Source organism: Aquarana catesbeiana, unplaced genomic scaffold (assembly GCF_042186555.1).
Source record: "Aquarana catesbeiana isolate 2022-GZ unplaced genomic scaffold, ASM4218655v1 unanchor211, whole genome shotgun sequence".
Lineage (NCBI taxonomy): Eukaryota > Metazoa > Chordata > Amphibia > Anura > Ranidae > Aquarana > Aquarana catesbeiana.
In genome coordinates this window covers 2,391,219-2,410,772 of record NW_027362637.1, presented here as the reverse complement: position 1 = coordinate 2,410,772, position 19,554 = coordinate 2,391,219, and the positions used below count along the sequence as shown (strand labels likewise).

Below are 19,554 nucleotides of genomic sequence, written 5' to 3'. Positions count from 1 at the left end.
ATGTTTATAGAAAAAGCAATGAAGTCATCTCCAAGCAGCTGTGAAAATCCCTTGTACTTGCTGATGTTGCCAATTCATTGACTTTTCTTAGCAATTTATTTTTGGTTTTTGCAGTAAAACCATTATTTATTCAAGGGACATCTCTATGTTCACACAACAGAGCTTTCTATGATTTATGTCACTGTATTTATTTTTATTTTAGTGGTGGCTAAGAAGCCCTATGTTCTTCTCAGGTCAGTTGCTGATGTTGCTTATGGCATCCTTCATCAAGTAATGATGGCTAGGTAATATCACTCAACTGCTAAACATGTTTTAAAGGTTAAAAGGGTTAATTTGCCACAATGGTCTTGCGTTAGCACTTTTTATTGTCTTGTGAACCAGTATGAAACTCAAGTCCAAGCAAAATTGATTTTCGTTTTCGGTGGACACCATTGTTTTTTTTAATCAAGCAGTGGCTTCTAAAGTCAGCCATAAATAGTAAGAATCTCGGCCGCTTCAGCAGGGACTGGCCGAGATTTGAACCATGTATTGGCAGGCTGATTGTACCCAAGTTGATCGATCAACTTGGTTCCACCAGCATGTCATATTTTCATACGATTATTTCCAGTGGCTATCGCTGCTAGCAATAATCACTGTGTGTCCCCCCCCACCAGGAGAACACAATAGCTTCACAGGAGGCATTCCCCCATCAACACAGTCAGTATTGGTATTGCATCAAGTGGCCCCAAACATCCTCTTCTGGGGTCCCCAACTAGCGTTCTTGGCTCCACCTCTTCTTGGTGTACACCCATAGGAAGTGCACCTGTGTGCTTAATCCACAGCGTGACTCAGCCTCAACCCCCTCTCTGCTCACAGGATTTGATTGGGAGGAATTGCGCCCCATTATTGATGTTATTTGGGTGTTATTGGGCACCATTGTTGGTGTCATTAGGAGGAATTGCACCCCATCTTTGATGTCATTGGCCCCATTGTTGGTGTTAGTGGGAGGAATTGTGCCCCATCGTTGGTGTCATTGGGAGGAATTGTGCCCCCTGCACTGGTGTCAGTGGGGGGGATTATGCCCCATTGTTGGTATCAATGTATGAAATAGTGCCCCAAGGGCCAGATAAAAGCAAGCGAAAGGGCTGCATTTGGCGCCTGGGCCACAATTTGATAACCACTGGTCTACATTATGCTCCACACTAATAATATATACAAAAAAAAATTTCATTCACTTACCTCTACCGTTTTTACATTTTTTTTTTTTTTTTTTTTTTAATTTCGCTACTGTAAGTAGCTGAAATCTGTATTTACACCAAGCTGCTGGACACTAGATGAAGTTTTGTCCTAAATCAGGGTGCCTGTTTTGGGGAGGAAGCACAGGGTACTTGATTGGAGATTGGAGAAGAAAGAGGCTCAGGATAGCTATCACTAGACATATGATGGTAAGCACTGCTAGTCCAAAGAGTAGGCAGTGGGGAGTCTGAAGAGCTCCTGGATCTGTTAGTTGTTGTTATTACTTACACGATGTAGCTGTAGATCAATGTGGAGAAGTAGAGTACCTGTCCTTGCATTACTTTACAGGGAGGGTTTTGGCAGGTGAAAGAGTCCCTGTAAATGTTTTTTTTTTTTTTTTTGAGAGAGTTTAGCTGCTAAGCTGAAGATGCCTTTAATAACCCATAATAATGTCTGTTGATTTGTGACTCTGCTGGTCTTACGCTGGATCATTTGTTCCATGAAGCTAATGGAAAAGACTGAACAGCAGTCATTATTTTTGTACACAAATAGGCAATTATGCTCTTCTATCCTCTCTCTTGCTACTGGATTTTCTCTGTTTTGTCTAAACCGGAAAATAGAATATTTCTCATTACACATGGATTTCAATTCATTTCCATTTCTTTTCTTTCAGATCAAACAAGTCCAGGATGAAGAAAGGAAACAACTGAGCCAACTTAGAGACATCCTAAAAACTGCACTGCAAGTGGAGCAGAAGGAGGTGAGCTTGTGAAACTCTGATGGGGGCTTATTGTAGCTGTCACTGTCTTAAAGCGGAGTTACACTCAAAAGTGGAACTTCCGCTTTAAGGCATCCTGACCCCCTGACATGGCACATTTGGCATGTCATTTTTTTTGGGGGGGGGGGGCCTAGTTTTCACAGGTACCTGCTCCCACTTCTGCTCTGGGCCAGCTAGGCGGCCCCTCCCTCCCAGTAATCTTCTGGGACACATCAAAGGGCCCAGAAGATTGCCCGGCCACTCAGGACGTGCAGCGTGGCTCGCGCATGCACAGTGCGCACCCGGTGGTGAAGTTGTAAGCTGTCACAGCCAGGTGCCCACAGTAGTGATGCCAGCGCTGCAGAGAAGAGAGGGAGAGGGAGAGGAACGAGGCTTTAGGCGGCCGCATCGCTGGACCTTGGGACAGGCGAGTGTGTGTTTATTAAAAGTCAGCAGCTACACTTTTTGTAGCTGCCAACTTTTAATAAACACAAAAACGGGTGGTACTCTGCTTTAAAGTGGTTGTAAACCCTTACATGTACCCAGTGAAGTGACTGGCCTCAGGTGATGCACAGAGATGAAACAGATCCTCCTACATAAGTTTTACCTGTGTTTTCCATTCAAAGTCCAGAATTGATAAAGCTTGTCTGAGCTGTCAGAAAACAGACAATGGAGAGCTGAAATTACGCTGTATAGCTCAGTGAAAAAAGCTCTGATTGGAGGGAAAGGACACACACCCCTCTCACACAGCACACATAAACAGAGCTGAGGCTGTCAATCAGATGGAAGTCTCCCCCCTCCCCCGTCACCTTTTTTCTCTTGGTGTCAGGAAAACTTGTCAGAATTGGCAAGTGTTCATATGTCATGTCTGAGGTTTACAACCACTTTAAAGTGTACTTGACAACGTTCTTGGCTGCTAGGATTATTTGCAAATTACATTACTTATTAATTATAATGGAGGTTTAAAACTGGATGAACTTCTAAAAGCTAAGAGGTTAATTTACTAAAACTGGAGAGTAAAACAGCTAGAGCAGCTCTGCATGGTAGCCAATCAACTTCTAACTTCAGCTTGTTCAATAAGGCTTGGAAAATAAACCTGGAAGCTGGTTGGTTTCTATGCAGAACTGCACCAGACTTTACACTCCCAAGTTTTAGTAAATCAACCCCTGTGTAATGTATGCTTTTTATGTAGAACTACCATTAAACTAGTAGTAGTCACACTGCACAGCACTTGTTCTTTTAAGTGGAATTAAAGCCTAACACTAACTAATCTTAAAAATGTACCCCCCCTCTTACCTATACTTTTTAGTCTGATCTCATGATCCTGCAGCTCCTGTGTTATGCAGAGCTCAATATAGATGCTCCCTCCTCCCCTGCAGCCACCGCTCACTGACACAGGGGAGATGGAGCTGCAGGATCTTGTGACTGGAGCGAACTAAAAAAGTTAAAGGAGTTGTAAAACCTTGAGGTTTTTCACCTCTATGCATTCAGGTGAAAAACCTTTTGTGCTGCAGCAGCCCCTCAGAGCCCCCCTTTTTCTTACCTAAACCTGATTGTTCCAATGTCAAAGACGAGCCCAGCAGCTCCAGACGCTATCTCGAGTTCTCATTGGATAGATTGATCAATCAGATCCAGTGACACGGGAGCCAGGGAGCGCACCCGCATGAGTTCCCCCATGGAAAGCGGCTCTCTGTGGGGGGCACTCGATGAAGAGGAGGGGCCAGGAGCTCTGCCGGGGGACCCCACAAAAAAAAACCTTTATAATTACTTTAAAGCGGAGTTCCACCCAAAAGTGGAACCTCTGCTTAGCTGCTTCCGCCCCCCTCCAGTGTCACATTTGGCTCCTTTTCGGGGGGGGGGGGGGGTACCTATTTTTTGACAGGTACCTTTCCCCACTTCTGGGAGACAGTGCTGCAGCTTGGTCCCTCTGAAGTTTGGCTCCCCGCCTCCTTCTTCCGCCGCCAGGCCAGTTAGAAAGCGCAGCGCACTTCGGTGTCCGTTTCCCTTACGACTAATGGCGACGGCAGCACCTGACAGCCGATCCAAAAATTGGCTGGGGTGCCGGTATTGTGGGCAACCCGGACAGGTAAGTGTCCATATATTAAAAGTCAGTAGCTACAGTATTTGTAGCTGCTCTTTTTTATGTTATTTTTTTCCCAGGCGGAACACTGCTTTAACTTTACAGAATTTCTTTTTTTACACAGGGTAGGCAGGATAGAGGGAAGAAAATTTTTAGGAATAGTTAGTGTTAGGCTAGCCATAATTGGATTAAAGTTCAGCTGACAAATTTTTAATAATCTTTGGTTCTTCCTGCTTGATAAGTTATTGACTTCTGTTGAATGGGAATGTTAAAAACAAAACAAAACAAAATAAAAAACTTCTGTCGAGCAATGGCTGCAGCTGCTGATCAGTGTATTCTTATAGCATAGGACTGTCCCTATTAAAATGCAATGGCACAGTGAGAATGATTCCTCCACCCACCTTGCTTGTGAGGATGGCGAAATCCCCTCACTTTTTTCTTCCCCTTGGCCCACTGTCTGAACAACAAAAAATGATTCATCTATTAGCAGCCTTATGCCCCGTACACGCGGTCGGACTTTGTTCGGACATTCCGACAACAAAATCCTAGGATTTTTTCCGACGGATGTTGGCTCAAACTTGTCTTGCATACACACGGTCACACAAAGTTGTCGGAAAATCCGATCGTTCTAAACGCGGGTGACGTAAAACACGTACGTCGGGACTATAAACGGGGCAGTGGCCAATAGCTTTCATCTCTTTATTTATTCTGAGCATACGTGGCACTTTGTCCGTCGGATTTGTGTACACACGATCGGAATTTCTGACAACGGATTTTGTTGTCGGAAAATTTTATCTCCTGCTCTCCAACTTTGTGTTTCGGAAAATCCGATGGAAAATGTCCGATGGAGCCCACACACGGTCGGAATTTCCGACAACACGATCCGATCGGACATTTTCCATCGGAAAATCCGACCGTGTGTACGGGGCATTAGACTTTAATATCACTTTATTGTTGAACTTGTTTCACCACTCATCCAAAGCTCTTTTAAATGTCAGTAAAATACCCCAGTTTTTAAAGCCACAGGAGTCAGAGAGTCCTATTGGTCCCATCACTGTGCTGTCATGAAATGTATCAAGGCAGATGTTGATTGCCAGTAACAGATGGTGTGAAAGTTTGGAAATCACCATGTTTTTCTAACATAATCCAATCACCATGGTGTCATTAAGCCTGGAACAGGTCTTAATTGTTTGAGTTATATGGCTGTAGATGTGAATAGTTATACTGAATAGATTAGGATTTGTTATTGTGATAGATAAATTATATGTGAGTGATAAATGACGACAAAGCTCCATCCACCATGGTTTAGGGATAATTGTCCAGTATGACATAGATGACCTTTTAATTCCTCCTGCCAACCAGTAGTCTTCTCTGCTCGAAATGTGCACCTCCCTGTCTTCTATAGCGGTGGTTCTCAACCCTGTCCTCAAGTACCCCCAACAGGCCATGTTTTGGGAATTTCTCTTGGATAAAATAGCTGTCCAAAATACCAAGCCATTGACTGAGATTTAAAGCACCTGTGCAAGATAAAGGAAAACCTGAAAACGGGGTACTTGAGGACTGAGTTGAGAACCACTGTTCTAAAGAATGTGGCTTTCCCTTTGGTTGTGAGAAGACATCTGACAACATTTCGTGACATAGTGATTGGAATAAAACACAACTAAAGACTCCTACATTGACAAATTTAGTTACTATGAAATACACAAGCCTCGTAAACTAATCAAAAAAACTTCTATACCTTCCCTGACTGAGCTAAATCATTTTGCATGTGGACCTCACCTGCTCTCCTCCCAGACAACTGCAGCTAACAGTGGAAGGGTCCCAGCAACAGAGGCAGTGCTGTCAATCCAGAAAGCAGTGGGCAGGATTAGGTTTGACCAGGTGCTGATTGACAAGCTACTACTACTTCTACTTCATTAGGTAGACTTAAGTGGCAGGATCAACCCATATTTATAGGACATTGCAGGGGGACTACAACACTTAGTTCTGCTCATATGTTTACACACCCTGGCAGAATTTATGATTTCTTGGCCATTTTTCAGAGAATATGAATGATACCACAGAAACATTTCTTTCACTCATGGTTAGTGTTTGGCTGAAGCCATTTATTATCAATTAACTGTGTTTACTATTTTTAAATCATAATGACAACAGAAACTAAACCAAATGACCCTGATCAAAAGTTTACATACCCTGATGCTTTTGGCCTGATAACATGCGCACAAGTCGACACAGAGGGGTTTGAATGGCTATTAAAGGTACCTGTGATCTGTTTGCTTGTAATTAGTGTGTGTGTATATAAAAGGTCATTGGGTTTCTGGACTCCTGACAGACCCTAGCATCTTTTATCCAGTGCTGCACTGACGTGTCTGGATTCTGAGTCATGGGGAAAGCAAAAGAATTGTTAAAGGGTCTGCAGGAAAAGGTAGTTGAACTGTATAAAACAGGAAAGGGATATAAAAAGTTATCCAAGGAATTGAGAATGCCAATCAGCAGTGTTCAAACTCTAATCAAGTGGAAAATTAGGGTTTCTGTTTAAACCAAACCACGGTCAGGTAGACCAACTAAAATTTCAGCCACAATTGCCAGGAAAATTTTTCAGGATGGAAAGAAAAACCCACAAATAACTTCAGGTGAAATACAGGACTCTCTTAAAACGTGGTGTGGCTGTTTCAAGATGCACAATTAGGAGGCACTTGAAGAAAGATAGGCTGCATGGTCAAGTCGCCAGAGGAAAGCCATTACTACACAAATGCCACAAAGTAGCCTGCTTACAATACGCCAAACAGCACAGAGACAAGCCTCAAACCTTCTGGCACAAAGTCGTTTGGAGTGATGAGACCAAAATTGAGCTTTTTGGCCACAACCATAAACACTACATTTGGAGAGGAGTCAACAAGGCCTATGATAAAAGGTACAGAGGTTGATCGCTGATGTTTTGGCGATGTGAGCTGCAAAGGCACAAGAAATTTGGTCAAAATTGTTGGCAAGTTGAATGCAGTATGTTATCAAAAAATACTGGAGGAACATATGCATTCATCAGCCAGGAAGCTGCGCATGGTACTTGGACATTCCTAAATGACAATGATCCAGAACACAAGGCCAAGTCGACCTGTCATTGGCTACAGCAGAAGAAAGTGAAGGTTCTGGAGTGACCATCTCAGTTTCCTGATCTCAATATCATTAAGACACTCTGGGGAGATCGCAAACGTGCAGTTCATGCAAGACAGCCCAAGAATTTCCAGGAACTGGAGACTTTTTGCCAAGAGGAATGGGCAGCTTTACCATCTGTGAAGAAAAAGAGCCTCATCCACAAATACCACAAAATACTTCAAGCTGTCATTGATGTTAAAGGGGGCAATACACGGTATTAAGAACTGGGGTATGTAAACTTTTGATCAGGTTCATTTGGGTAGTTTCTGTTGCCATTATTTTTTAAAAAGAATAAACACAGTTGATTGATAATAAATGACTTCAGCCAAACACTAAGTTCTATTAGTTCTACCAGGACATGGATGGTTAAAAACCTGCAAAGACCTATCGCCATTAGACTACACAGCCCACCAATTTAGATCCTTCAAAGACAGACTCAGTAGTTTGTTTCTTTGTATTGATTAGTCTATGCATATGTCCTGGGTTGCCCCTTCCCTTTTTCATTTCTGCTACCTTATAGTCTAAGAGCCCTTTCACAGCATGGGGGAGTCGGCGGTAAAGCGCCACTAGTTTTAGCAGCGCTTTACCATCGTTTTAATGGCGCTTTTCGGCTGCTAGCAGGGTGCTTTCAACCCCCGCTAGCGGCCGAATAAAGGGATTAAAAGCGCCGCTGTCCGTTGAATTCAGAGAATACACCGCTCCTAAAGTGCCTCAAAGAAGCCGCTTGCAGGACTTTTTTTTTTTTTAACGTCCTGGCAGCACAGCACCCCAGTGTGAAAGCACTCAGGCTTTCACACTGGGACTGCAGATGGGGCTTATTTCAGGCGCTTTACAGGCGCTATTTTTAGTGCTAAAGCACCCGAAAAAGTCTCCAGTATGAAAGGGGTCTAAAGGGAGCCAAATATAGCAGAGTTACTGCTGGAAGGAAAATATAGATTGTAAGGCTCTTATGGAAGAAAAAGCCATGCAGTTTCTTTCACACAGTCTAGCTGTATAAAGAATGCCAGTAACTGGCCTGTGTTCTGGGTTTGTGGTTTTTGGTAACCTTTTAATAAAATAATCATAAAATGTATGAATAGCTGTAATTTACTTTATTGTCCGTTTTATTTCTTGCCCGGATATAATTTTCTCATTTGTTTGAGGGCCGTTGTTTCATTTCCTGGTTGGTCTGTTTGCATAAAAGGTTACAATAATAAAAAGAAAACCTAGCCAAGAGATCATATGCAAACAAGGTTTTCAAATAAAACCTGATTTATTAATCAGATATTCGCATATGTCTTGTAAGAACTCAGTGAAGACCATCTATAATAAGTGTTTTTTTTTTTTTACTACTACTAAACAATGGGGCCTAAAGAATCAGTGGACAAGTTTTTGCCACAGGCAAGCTTTATACTTTTGAGGTCTTGAGCTCCTTTCACCTGTAGACACCATAACTGGCTTTATTCAGTGAACAGTAAGTGTGATAAACAATAACAAACTATCGGTTGCCGTCAGCCAAATGCAACATGGATTCAGATTGGTTGCTATTAGTTATACGCACTTAAAGTGACCCTGTTGCTATTTTTAAAATGGGAAAACGGCAACTTTGTGCAAAGCAAGTGTTTAGTACTTACCTGTCCCAATGCCTAGAACAGATAATGTTGCTGCAAGATATTCAACATCCAGCACATTTCCTTGTGTGTTGGATGCCTTGTCGTTCCACCGACACTTTATTCCTGCATCTGACACTACCAGAACTACTACATTTAGAACTGATCATTTATATAACTGAGCAAAACTTGGCAACACAGGTAGCAGAACGGGTATAATATTATTAATAGCTTGCAGGAGCTGTTGTTTTCTGCTTTCCACTACATCAGTTGGATTTTATTTATTGGACCTTATGGTGGATACAGCTGAAACAGTGAGACCTCACTGCATTTTTTTAAAAGAAAAAAAAAAGACAGAAAATTATACTGTCAGTGTGTTGCTGCTGGGTCAATTGTGTGTTGCTGCTGGGTCAATTGTGTGTCCACATCACCTTTTTAAAGTAAGTACAGATAGTGGATCCTGCACTACACCAGAATAATGGTACTACAGCAATACCAAGAGGCTCATACAACAACTAATTGTCCATGAAAAACATAAATTGTGCAACATGCAAAAAGTGATCCTTATTCCAATTGTTAACTTCTTCAGTGACATCTTCCGTGTGCTATCACCACTTCTTGTGGCTCCTATTTAACCACCTTGAGCAGCTCACCTCATGGAGTTGACCTAATTAATACTTGGTCATATTGCGCCTGTCCCTTTAGGGAAAATATGGGGTCCGCTGTGCCGTATAAGAGATGTCATCTCACATTACCTTCCACTCCCAGAGACCTTAAATACAGTAAAAACCATGGTTTGAGAGTAATGCTGCGTACACACGATCGGACATTCCGATAGGAGCTTATCAGAAATTCCGACCATGTGTAGGGCTCCTTCGGACATTTTTTGTCGGAATTTCCGACAACAAAAATTTGAGAGCTGGTTCTCAAATTCTCCAAAAACAAAATCCGTTGTCGGAAATTCTGATCGTGTGTACACAATTGCAACGCACAAAATTCCAGCCGCATCTCGGCTCGTCGTACGCGCTGTACGCGTTGTACGTCACCGCGTTCTTGACATTCGAGAGCGTTTTGCAAGACCAGCAACATTTTTAAATAAATTTTGACTTGATATACAAGCAATGTCTTGATACATGTCACAATTGAGTATAAAAGAGAAGAGAGGTGCCTCTAAGTGGAGCAATATGGTAACATTTAATGAAGGAACAACATTTAGCAACTCGCATGATTGGTGATTATAACAGGCACATCTAAGTATGCAGGCATCCAGGGTAAAGCCATCGACATCGTCCCTTCCACGATGCGCTCCACGAGCAGTTCAAGCCTCGCTTTCAGATCACTTTACTGCAGGGTAGTCTTCCCGGTCATGATTGCAGACTGACAGTGGTGAGATCCGCCAGTGCGGAGGATGGTCTATGTGGACAGCTTTACCCCGGATGCCTGCATACTTAGATGTGCCGGTTTTAATTATCAACCATGTGACTTGATAAATGTTGTACCTTCATTAAATGTAACCATACTGCTACAGTTAGAGGCGCCTCTTTTCTTTTATACTCTGTAGCTCCTGCTGGACTTTGCTTCTAATCCCCTTGTGGAGGCTGCCATTTGTGGATGGACATTTTATGGTTACACAACCTATCACATTACTATAATCTTTTTATAAACTATAAACTGAAGGACTTATGAATACATTTTTTTTGTGGAACGAATCATTTGAGTTTCCATTATTTCTTATGGGGGAAATTTGCTTTGATATACAAGTGCCTTGGATTACAAGCATGTTTCTCTAATGAATTGCACTCGCAATCCAAGGTTTTACTGTATGTGATTAAAAAAAAAATAGTGTTTTCTGTAAAAAAAAACTTCATTGAGAAATGCAGATTAAAAAGACTCACAATAAATTGTGCACTACACCTGGTGCACTGCAGTGCTGTATACTGAGCTGGGTTTACATACGTTACTGCTCACATCACAATGAAGACCGAAGCTTGTATGTACATCTGCTATGTAAAGTAGACTACTGCCACAAACCCCTCTGGATTGGATACAAGCTCCCACCACAGGCTGCTCTCTCGGGTGCTCTCCTCAGCTCATGTGACTCCTCCCACTTACGTCACTGGCTGCGGTGGTCTATTTTAAATAGCTGATGTACACACAAGCTGCAGTCTTCATGGTGATGTGATCAATGTCAACATATGTAAAACTAGCTTAGTATACAGTGATGCACCAGGTGGTGTAGTGCGCAATATATTGTGAGTGTTTTTAATCTGCATTTCTGGTGGTTTTATGGAAAACACTGTTTTTTTTAAAACCTTTGTTTTTGCTATCGGTCTCCGGGAGTGGGTGGTAATATGAGATGACATCTCTTATACAGCCAGCAAACCCCTCGTTTTCCACCAAAGGGACAGGCACAATACGACCGAATATTAAGTAGGTCAACTCACTGAGGTGAGCTGCTAGAGGTGGTTGAATAAGGGTTACAAGAAGTGGTGATAACAAATGGATGGTGTCTTTTGAAGACGTTAACAAGTGGAATAAGGATCAGTTTTTGCAGGTTGCACAGGGTACACAATTTGTTTTTCATGGACTTTTACTTGTATGGAACTTTTGTATATATGGTATGATGTGTATTAAATTTAGTCTGGTGTAGAGGGGGATCCACGATTTGTACTTGCTATTTGGGGGAAAGCTTGAAAACCTAGGGATGATATCTCTTCTTTGGAGATAGAAGAAGCCAGTTGGCTGACTAAGCTCATTAGCATCTAGCCATAAGGGGACGTAAGGAGGACAAACTCTTTAGAAGAGTGACATTTGATATAACTGCTTGGATGATATTATAACTGACTTAAAGGTTGCCATTTTTAAAGGCTGCCAGAATGACATTTGTTTCTTATTGACAGCTGATATTTACTTGATGGTAAAAGCAAGATATTAATGCAGACAACAGGCAGTCAGATACTGCTTGGCTGACCCACACTGTACCCCTGTTTTTGTCTATTATAACATGGTCTGTTTTCTGATGAGTGTTACTGTTAACTACTAAATAATCAGCCGACCTGTTACTCATGAATATGTTTTTCCTTTTTTGTGTATGCTCTAACCTCTTGTGACCGAAGTCTAGAAGAGTAAGTGTCTTAATACCATTCATTCCTTACAGTATGTGTTTCACCTATATGTGTATGTGTATGTCTGCATACTTTCCAAGTGCAATATACTCTATATAAATGAAAGAAGCCTGTGCTTACCCTGACTGGTCATTTTTTACAGGGGACTGTAGAAACCATTGGTGCCATCAGGTCAAATGCAAGATCCATTTATCTGCCACTCATAGGGCTAGATTGGGGTTGTTTATTATGCTATCTTAAATTTTATATACTGTGATAAATAGTAGAAATGAAAAATTCCTGCCATTTTTTTTTCTGTGAATGGAGAATGTTTACATCCAGTGTCTGGTCTTTCTGATCGTTTCCTGTTGGGGAGATACACCTTCAGTTCCTGTCCTGGTGGCCAAGCAGGAGGTGTGGGGAGTTCTGCCCATGTGAGACAGTGGGCTGTGAATCCTGTCAATGATCTGTGGCCTCTGAAGATCTTCTGCATCTGACACTTGGGGGGATTGTTGGAAGCCTTGTCCCCCATTGCTTGCGATAGTTCAATCCACTATGGCCCTTATGTTACTACCGTGTCCTGTAGTGATGTAGGGTTTTGGCAGATGGAACCACAGGGAAAGTCACTTCAAAATCTTTAGCTCTGCAGTATCAGGCTATTTCCCAATATGAAATTTTTGGACTCGGCTATAACAGCTCCAAAACACAGTTTTTATGCGTTCACATTATATCGGTGTACAATACAGTGCATTTATTCTAAAGGTGAACTGTAGGCAGATAGAAAATACACAAATTAATGCAGATTTTTTATCATCAATACATCCAATAAAAGTACCTGCATTTCACCTGCTATCAGCCTCTTGCAATTCCTGTATATGAGAACTGGAGTGTAACAGGAAAAAGTAGCACAAGGAGTCATACAGTTAAAGTTTTAAAAAAAACACACCGACTGGAGGAGAGAACAGAGTGACAGGGAGATAAGGTCATTACTGTGCAGCTTTACTGCCCAGTAAGGTTCCATTCACACTTGTACAACTCCAAAGTCACACAAATTTGGAGTGCAACTTTGGATGGGTGCAACTTGGATGTGACTTGCTGTCCCTCTGACAAAGTCAGGCCCACTGTTGCATGTAAAACATTCAGGTATGACTTTCAATCAACTTATGAGGGATAACATTGAAGTCTATGGCCCCCAAGTTGCATGAAAGTCAGACCAAAGTAGTGCATGAACTACTATTAAGTTGTTGCGACTTTAATTTGCCCATATATGAATGGTTATCACTGGAAAACTTGGGGTACGACTTGATGCGACTTTGATGTCCAAAGTTGCATGACAAGTTGCACAAGTGTGAATGGAGTCTTAGGGTTCATTTACACGGGGCGCTTGACTGCGTGCCCGCACAGGTTTGTGTTTTCCCAGTACAGGAATGCACAGATAGTGAGTACATCCTTGTGTCAGCAGTCTGTTGGGATATGAAGCTGGACAGAAGGAGCATATATGACATGCGAGTGCAGTTCCCCAAATGCACACCGGGTTAGTTTGGGGAATTGTACCCACACGCACCTGTATGTCATATTGGGATACAGCGGCTCTGTCTGTGCAGCAGCGTGGCTTTATAGACTTCTATGGACTATCAGCAAGGGGATGCACACAACACTTGTGCATTCCCGTGCTGGGAAAACATGGACCTGCACGGGGCAGTCAAGTGCCCTGTGTTAATGGACCCTAACAGACTAGAGCGGGGTGGGTCCTAGACAACCTGGGATCAGAGAATGTAGGTTGCATGATGCTGGCCATCAGGCTGAGAACATCTAGGGGCAAAAAAAAAAAAAGGACTGTAGGTGAAATGTATGGATTGTACGTAAATATAGCAGCAAACCTGGTTTTGAGATTGTATCTTTAAATGGGTTGTTCTTTTTATCTTGTTGTTTTTGGCTAGAGTTTTACTTCAGGAAGGCCACACACTTTTCAAACTATACAGCCTTTAAACTGGAACTAAAGTCTAGGATACTCCTATTCTGCAACGATCCAACACTCATAAGGTCCCACGCCAGGGCTGACATCATCTTCTGGGTGCCAGTCTTGGGCCATCTTGATTGGCCAGTGCAGGATGATGTCATGTATGGGTCAGTTTATATTCAGCCAAGAGGGCAACACACTGTGTAGATCAGTAAAATATACCAAGAGCTAACACTTCAAATCTAAGGATAATCCAAAGCTGTCCATGCACATTTTCTGAGCATACAATCACCTGTAGCTTTCCAAAACATGTGTAGTTAGAGGGCCTAGCCTAGCTATGTAGATAGTCTATTCTCTTTGCATCCAGCCAAGAGACATTCTTGCATTTCAAGTTGTTGGTAATCTTTAGGAAAGTGTGCAATCCGGTGGTTACTTGTAAGGCTATGATTACAGGCTAAAACCAACTAATTGAGGATATTATCAATTCATTATGGACTATTGATTATTTCTGAGCCATGTGTCACTATAGAAGAAATGTAGGTGGAATGGAATAACAGAGAGGGTTGCATTTATTCATAAAGATAGAAAACCATTTGTCTTGTTAGAGATACAGAGACTGCACATCATGCATTTTCCAGTACACATTTGTGTATTACACATAGGTGAGCACTCTGATGCTGTGTAGCATGCATATAAATGATGTCTTTAGCAGCTGGCCTGCAGCAAGTGCCCTCTCCAGGAAGAAAAAAGTCCAACACGAGTTCCCTGAGGTAGCATTTATACATGTCCAAAAAAACAGTGCTTTTATGGCCCTCTTGAATTAAAGTTGACTGTAGGAAGTGGTGAGGTTGGGGTTAACCACATAAAATGAAAGGTCTCTCAGAAGCAGATCCAGAATTGTATTACACAGAGGTTTTTAAATGCAGTCAAACAGCTGTGAACAAATCCCCTGAGAGATCAGAGCCTGTACATTGGAAATTCACAGGAAGTGGCAACCCCAGGGAAGCAAGAGAGCCCCCACTGGGAATGAACTGGTCTTACCTGTGAGGGCAATCATCCCTGCTCTTTCCTGTGTGTGCACAGCGTCATACTGGTGTATATAAGAAATATTAGCTCTTGTAATTAAAGATATTCTAAATATGTTGGAAAATATCCCTAGTCCTTTAAAAAAAAAAAAGATATATACTGTATTTATTGGCGTATAACACTCACTTTTTCACCATGAAAATTGGGTGCAAATAGCGTGTGCGTGTTATACGCCACTACTTCTATTTTAGCTGCCTCGGAGAGGACAGGGAAGGGGGCGGGACGAGCGCCGTCAGATTACATACAGTGAGAAACTCCTGTTTACTTGGTGGCCTCTGTAATAGGAAGTCCCATCTCCTGGGCAGACATTGGACCACTGTTCTGTCTATCATAGGAGATTCTCACTGTATGTAATCTGTCGGCACTCGTCCTGCCCCCCTCCCTCTCCCCTCTAGGCTGCAGATGGGCATCGATCAGGCTGCACTGATGGCAATGGTGAGGCTGCTGCATTGATGGGGACTGGTGAGTCTGCATTGATGTGGACTGATGAGGCTGCATTGATGGCACTTGTGAGGCTGCAGATGGGCACTGATCAGGCTGCATTGATGGCAATGGTGAGGCTGCAGATCGGCACTGACCCTTATTTTGCTTCAAAGTTCCTTATTTAAAATTTAATTTTTTTTTCTGAAACCTCCCTCTTAAAATGAATGTGCGTGTTATACGCCTGTGCGTGTTATACGCCGATAAATACGGGTATATATAGTTGTGCTCATAAGTTTACATACCCTGGCAGAATTTATGATTTTTTTCGCTATTTTGCAGAGGCTGTGAATAACATAAAACATTTCTTTCACTCATGGTTAGTGTTTGGCTGAAGCCATTTATTATCAATCAACTGTGTTTACTCTTTTTAAATCCTAATTGCAACAGAAACTACCCAAATGACCCTGATCAAAAGGTTACATACCCTGGTGATTTTGGCCTGATAACCTGCAGACAAGTTGACACAAAGGGTTTGAATGGCTATTAAAGGTAACCATCCTCACCTGTGATCTGTTTGCTTGTAATTAGCGTGTGTTTATAAAAGGTCAGTGAGTTTCTGGACTTCTGACAGACCCTTTCATCCATTGCTGTACTGACGTTTCTGGATTCTGAGTCATGGGGAAAGCAAAAGAATTGTAAAAGGATCTGCGGGAAAGGGTTGCTGAACTGTAAAAAACAGGAAAGGTATATAAAAAGATATCCAAGGAATTGAGAATGCCAATCAAAAACTCTAATCAAGAAGTGGAAAATGAGGGGTTCTGTTGAAACCAAACCACGGACAGGTAGACCAACTAAAATTTCAGCCACAACTGCCAGAAAAATTGTTCGGGATGCAAAGAAAAACCCACAAATAGCTTCAGGTGAGATACAGGACTCTCTGAAAACATGTGGTGTGGCTGTTTCAAGGTGCACAATAAGGAGGCACTTGAAGAAAGATGGGCTGCATGGTCGAGTCGCCAGAAGAAGGCCATTACTACGAAAATGCCACAAAGTATCCCGCTTACAATACACCAAACAGCACAGAGACAAGCCTCAAACCTTCTGGCACAAAGTCATTTGGAGTGATGAGACCAAAATTGAGCTTTTTGGCCACAACCATATACGCTACATATTTGAGAGGAGTCAACAAGGCCTATGATGAAAGGTACGGAGGTGGTACGCTGATGTTTTGGGGATTTGTGAGCTACAAAGGCACAGGAAATTTGGTCAAAATTGTTGGCAAGATGAATGCAGTATGTTATCAAAAAAATACTGGAGAAACTTTTGCATTCATCAGCCAGGAAGCTGTACATGGGACGTACTTGGACATTCCAACATTTCAATGATCCAAAAACACAAGGCCAAGTCGACATGTCATTGGCTACAGCAGAATAAAGTGAAGGTTCTGGAGTGGCCATCTCAGGCTCCTGACCTCAATATCACTGAAAAGTAATATGTGAATAGGGGCAGGTGGTGCTACCTAAATTGGATACGTAAAATTGTGTGTTAGCTGAAAAGCTATATATACTGTGTACTCTCCTAAAAGTGGGCTAAACAGTGCATTTGTTCAGAAAAATATATTTTAAAAAATGTGTATATGTGCCCAATGGGATTAGTATCCCGTACCTAAAGGTGCAGACAAATATATACAGGTATACAAAAAAATATATATATATAAAACAAGTATACAGAAAATTCATCAGTGGTGGTGACACCAATTGTAAATACTAAGTGTAGCAGTAACACAGCCCCCCTAATGATGTATAAGGGGTTACCATAGACCAAATCCTCCTTCCGACTGTTATACTGGCTGGAGATGAGTATATAATCAGTCCACAGCCAGTGCCATATACTGGTTAAATATTCACACTATATCTCCACTGTGCACAATATGTTAAGCTGGTGAAGCAAACCCAGCCCACTTCTTCACCATTAGAACAGGCAAGTGTAAATTGTGACAGCATATAAAAAAAACAAAAATGTGCCAAAGAAAAATGTGGAAAAAATATAGAAAATGCAAAAGAATTAATTAAATAATAAAAGTCAGTATTGTGAAAGTCCTAATTTACAATCAGTTCATTCAGGAGTTCCTGCGTAGAGTGACTTTAGTGATGGCAGCGATAAATATCCATTGACTTAGGTGCTCCCCCTCAAGGGTCCCCACTCACCAGCTCCCCGCACCCCTGCAGGGGTAATAGGTATCTAATATCACCGATGTTGTCTTGGAATCCAATGGAGTTGTCCCTAGGGGGCTTCCGCTCCGGGTGTGGGTATCCTTCAGGATTAGGTTTTTTCCTCATATAAAAGAAAACAGGGCTCCCATAGTGTGATACCGTAGTAAGTTTATTAAAAGTATGCTAGGTACAACGACCAACAGTAAAAATAAAAAATAAAAGATGAAAATAAAAGTTTAAAAACCAATTACCACTCCTTAGGGAGTGTAGGTATCACACTGCGCAAGGGAGATCAAGCCCGGAGAGGAGCTCGTGGATGTGAACTAACAGCTGAGCGGTGTGCGCCCCAACTGTGTTCCACACTCTCTCCGACTTCCGCGTATGACGTAGGTACGTAGCTCCGCCTTACGCGTTTCGTCATCGACGTTGATCAAGCTCCTCTCCGTGCCTGATCTCCCTTGCGCATTGTGATACCTACACTCCCTAAGGAGTGGTAATTGGTTTTTAAACTTTTATTTTCATCTTTTATTTTTTATTTTTACTGTTGGTCGTTGTACCTAGCATACTTTTAATAAACTTACTATGGTATCACACTATGGGAGCCCTGTTTTCTTTTATATGAGGAAAAAACCTAATCCTGAAGGATACCCACACCTGGAGCGGAAGCCCCCTAGGGACAACTCCATTGGATTCCAAGACAACATCGGTGATATTAGATACCTATTACCCCTGCAGGGGTGCGGGGAGCTGGTGAGTGGGGACCCTTGAGGGGGAGCACCTAAGTCACTGGATATTTATCGCTGCCATCACTAAAGTCACTCTACGCAGGAACTCCTGAATGAACTGATTGTAAATTAGGACTTTCACAATACTGACTTTTATTATTTAATTAATTCTTTTGCATTTTCTATATTTTTTCCACATTTTTCTTTGGCACATTTTTGTTTTTTTTATATGCTGTCACAATTTACACTTGCCTGTTCTCATGGTGAAGAAGTGGGCTGGGTTTGCTTCACCAGCTTAACATATTGTGCACAGTGGAGATATAGTGTGAATATTTAACCAGTATATGGCACTGGCTGTGGACTGATTATATACTCATCTCCAGCCAGTATAACAGTCGGAAGGAGGATTTGGTCTATGGTAACCCCTTATACATCATTAGGGGGGCTGTGTTACTGCTACACTTAGTATTTACAATTGGTGTCACCACCACTGATGAATTTTCTGTATACTTGTTTTATATATATTTTTTGTATACCTGTATATATTTGTCTGCATCTTTAGGTACGGGATATTAATCGCATTGGGCACATATACACATTTTTTAAAATATATTTTTCTGAACAAATGCACTGTTTAGCCCACTTTTAGGAGAGTACACAGTATATATAGCTTTTCAGCTAACACACAATTTTACGTATCCAATTTAGGTAGCGCCACCTGCCCCTATTCACATATTACTTTTCTTGCTTACCTCATCCCTGTGGGGGGTGAGTAAGGGGAGGCTGCAAGCCTTTGGTCTGTGAGCGCGGAAATCTTGTTTCCCCTCAATATCATTGAGCCACTCTGGGGAGATCTCACACGTGCAGTTCATGCAAGACAGCCCACAAATTTACAGGAACAGGCTTTTTGGCAAGAGGAATGGGCAGCTTTACCATCTGAGTACATAGTGCCTCACCACAAATACCACAAAAGACTTCAAGCTGTCATTGATGTCAAAAGGGGCAATACACGGTATTAAGATAAGAACTGGGGTATGTAAACTTTTGATCAGGGTCAGTTGGGTAGTTTCTTTTGTCATTATGATTTAAAAAGAGTAAACTCAGTTGACTGATAATACATGGCTTCAGCCAAATGCTAACCATGAGTGAAAAAAGTTTTTGTGTTATTCATATTCTCTGAAAAATGGCCAAGAAATCATAAATTCTGCCAGGGTATGTAAACTTATTAGCACAACTGTATGTGTCCATG

The 19,554-nt window shown here is 41.9% G+C and overlaps 1 protein-coding gene across 2 annotated transcripts in view; it reads left to right on the top strand.

The window, feature by feature from the left end:
* ASAP2 (ArfGAP with SH3 domain, ankyrin repeat and PH domain 2) overlaps positions 1-19,554 on the top strand; it is a 349,346-nt gene that overhangs the window by 259,680 nt on the left and 70,112 nt on the right. For both annotated transcript variants that reach the window (XM_073611134.1, XM_073611135.1), the window contains exon 9: positions 1,889-1,975. In XM_073611134.1, coding sequence (XP_073467235.1) covers positions 1,889-1,975 — 87 coding nt within the window. The remainder of the gene's footprint in view (positions 1-1,888; positions 1,976-19,554) is intronic.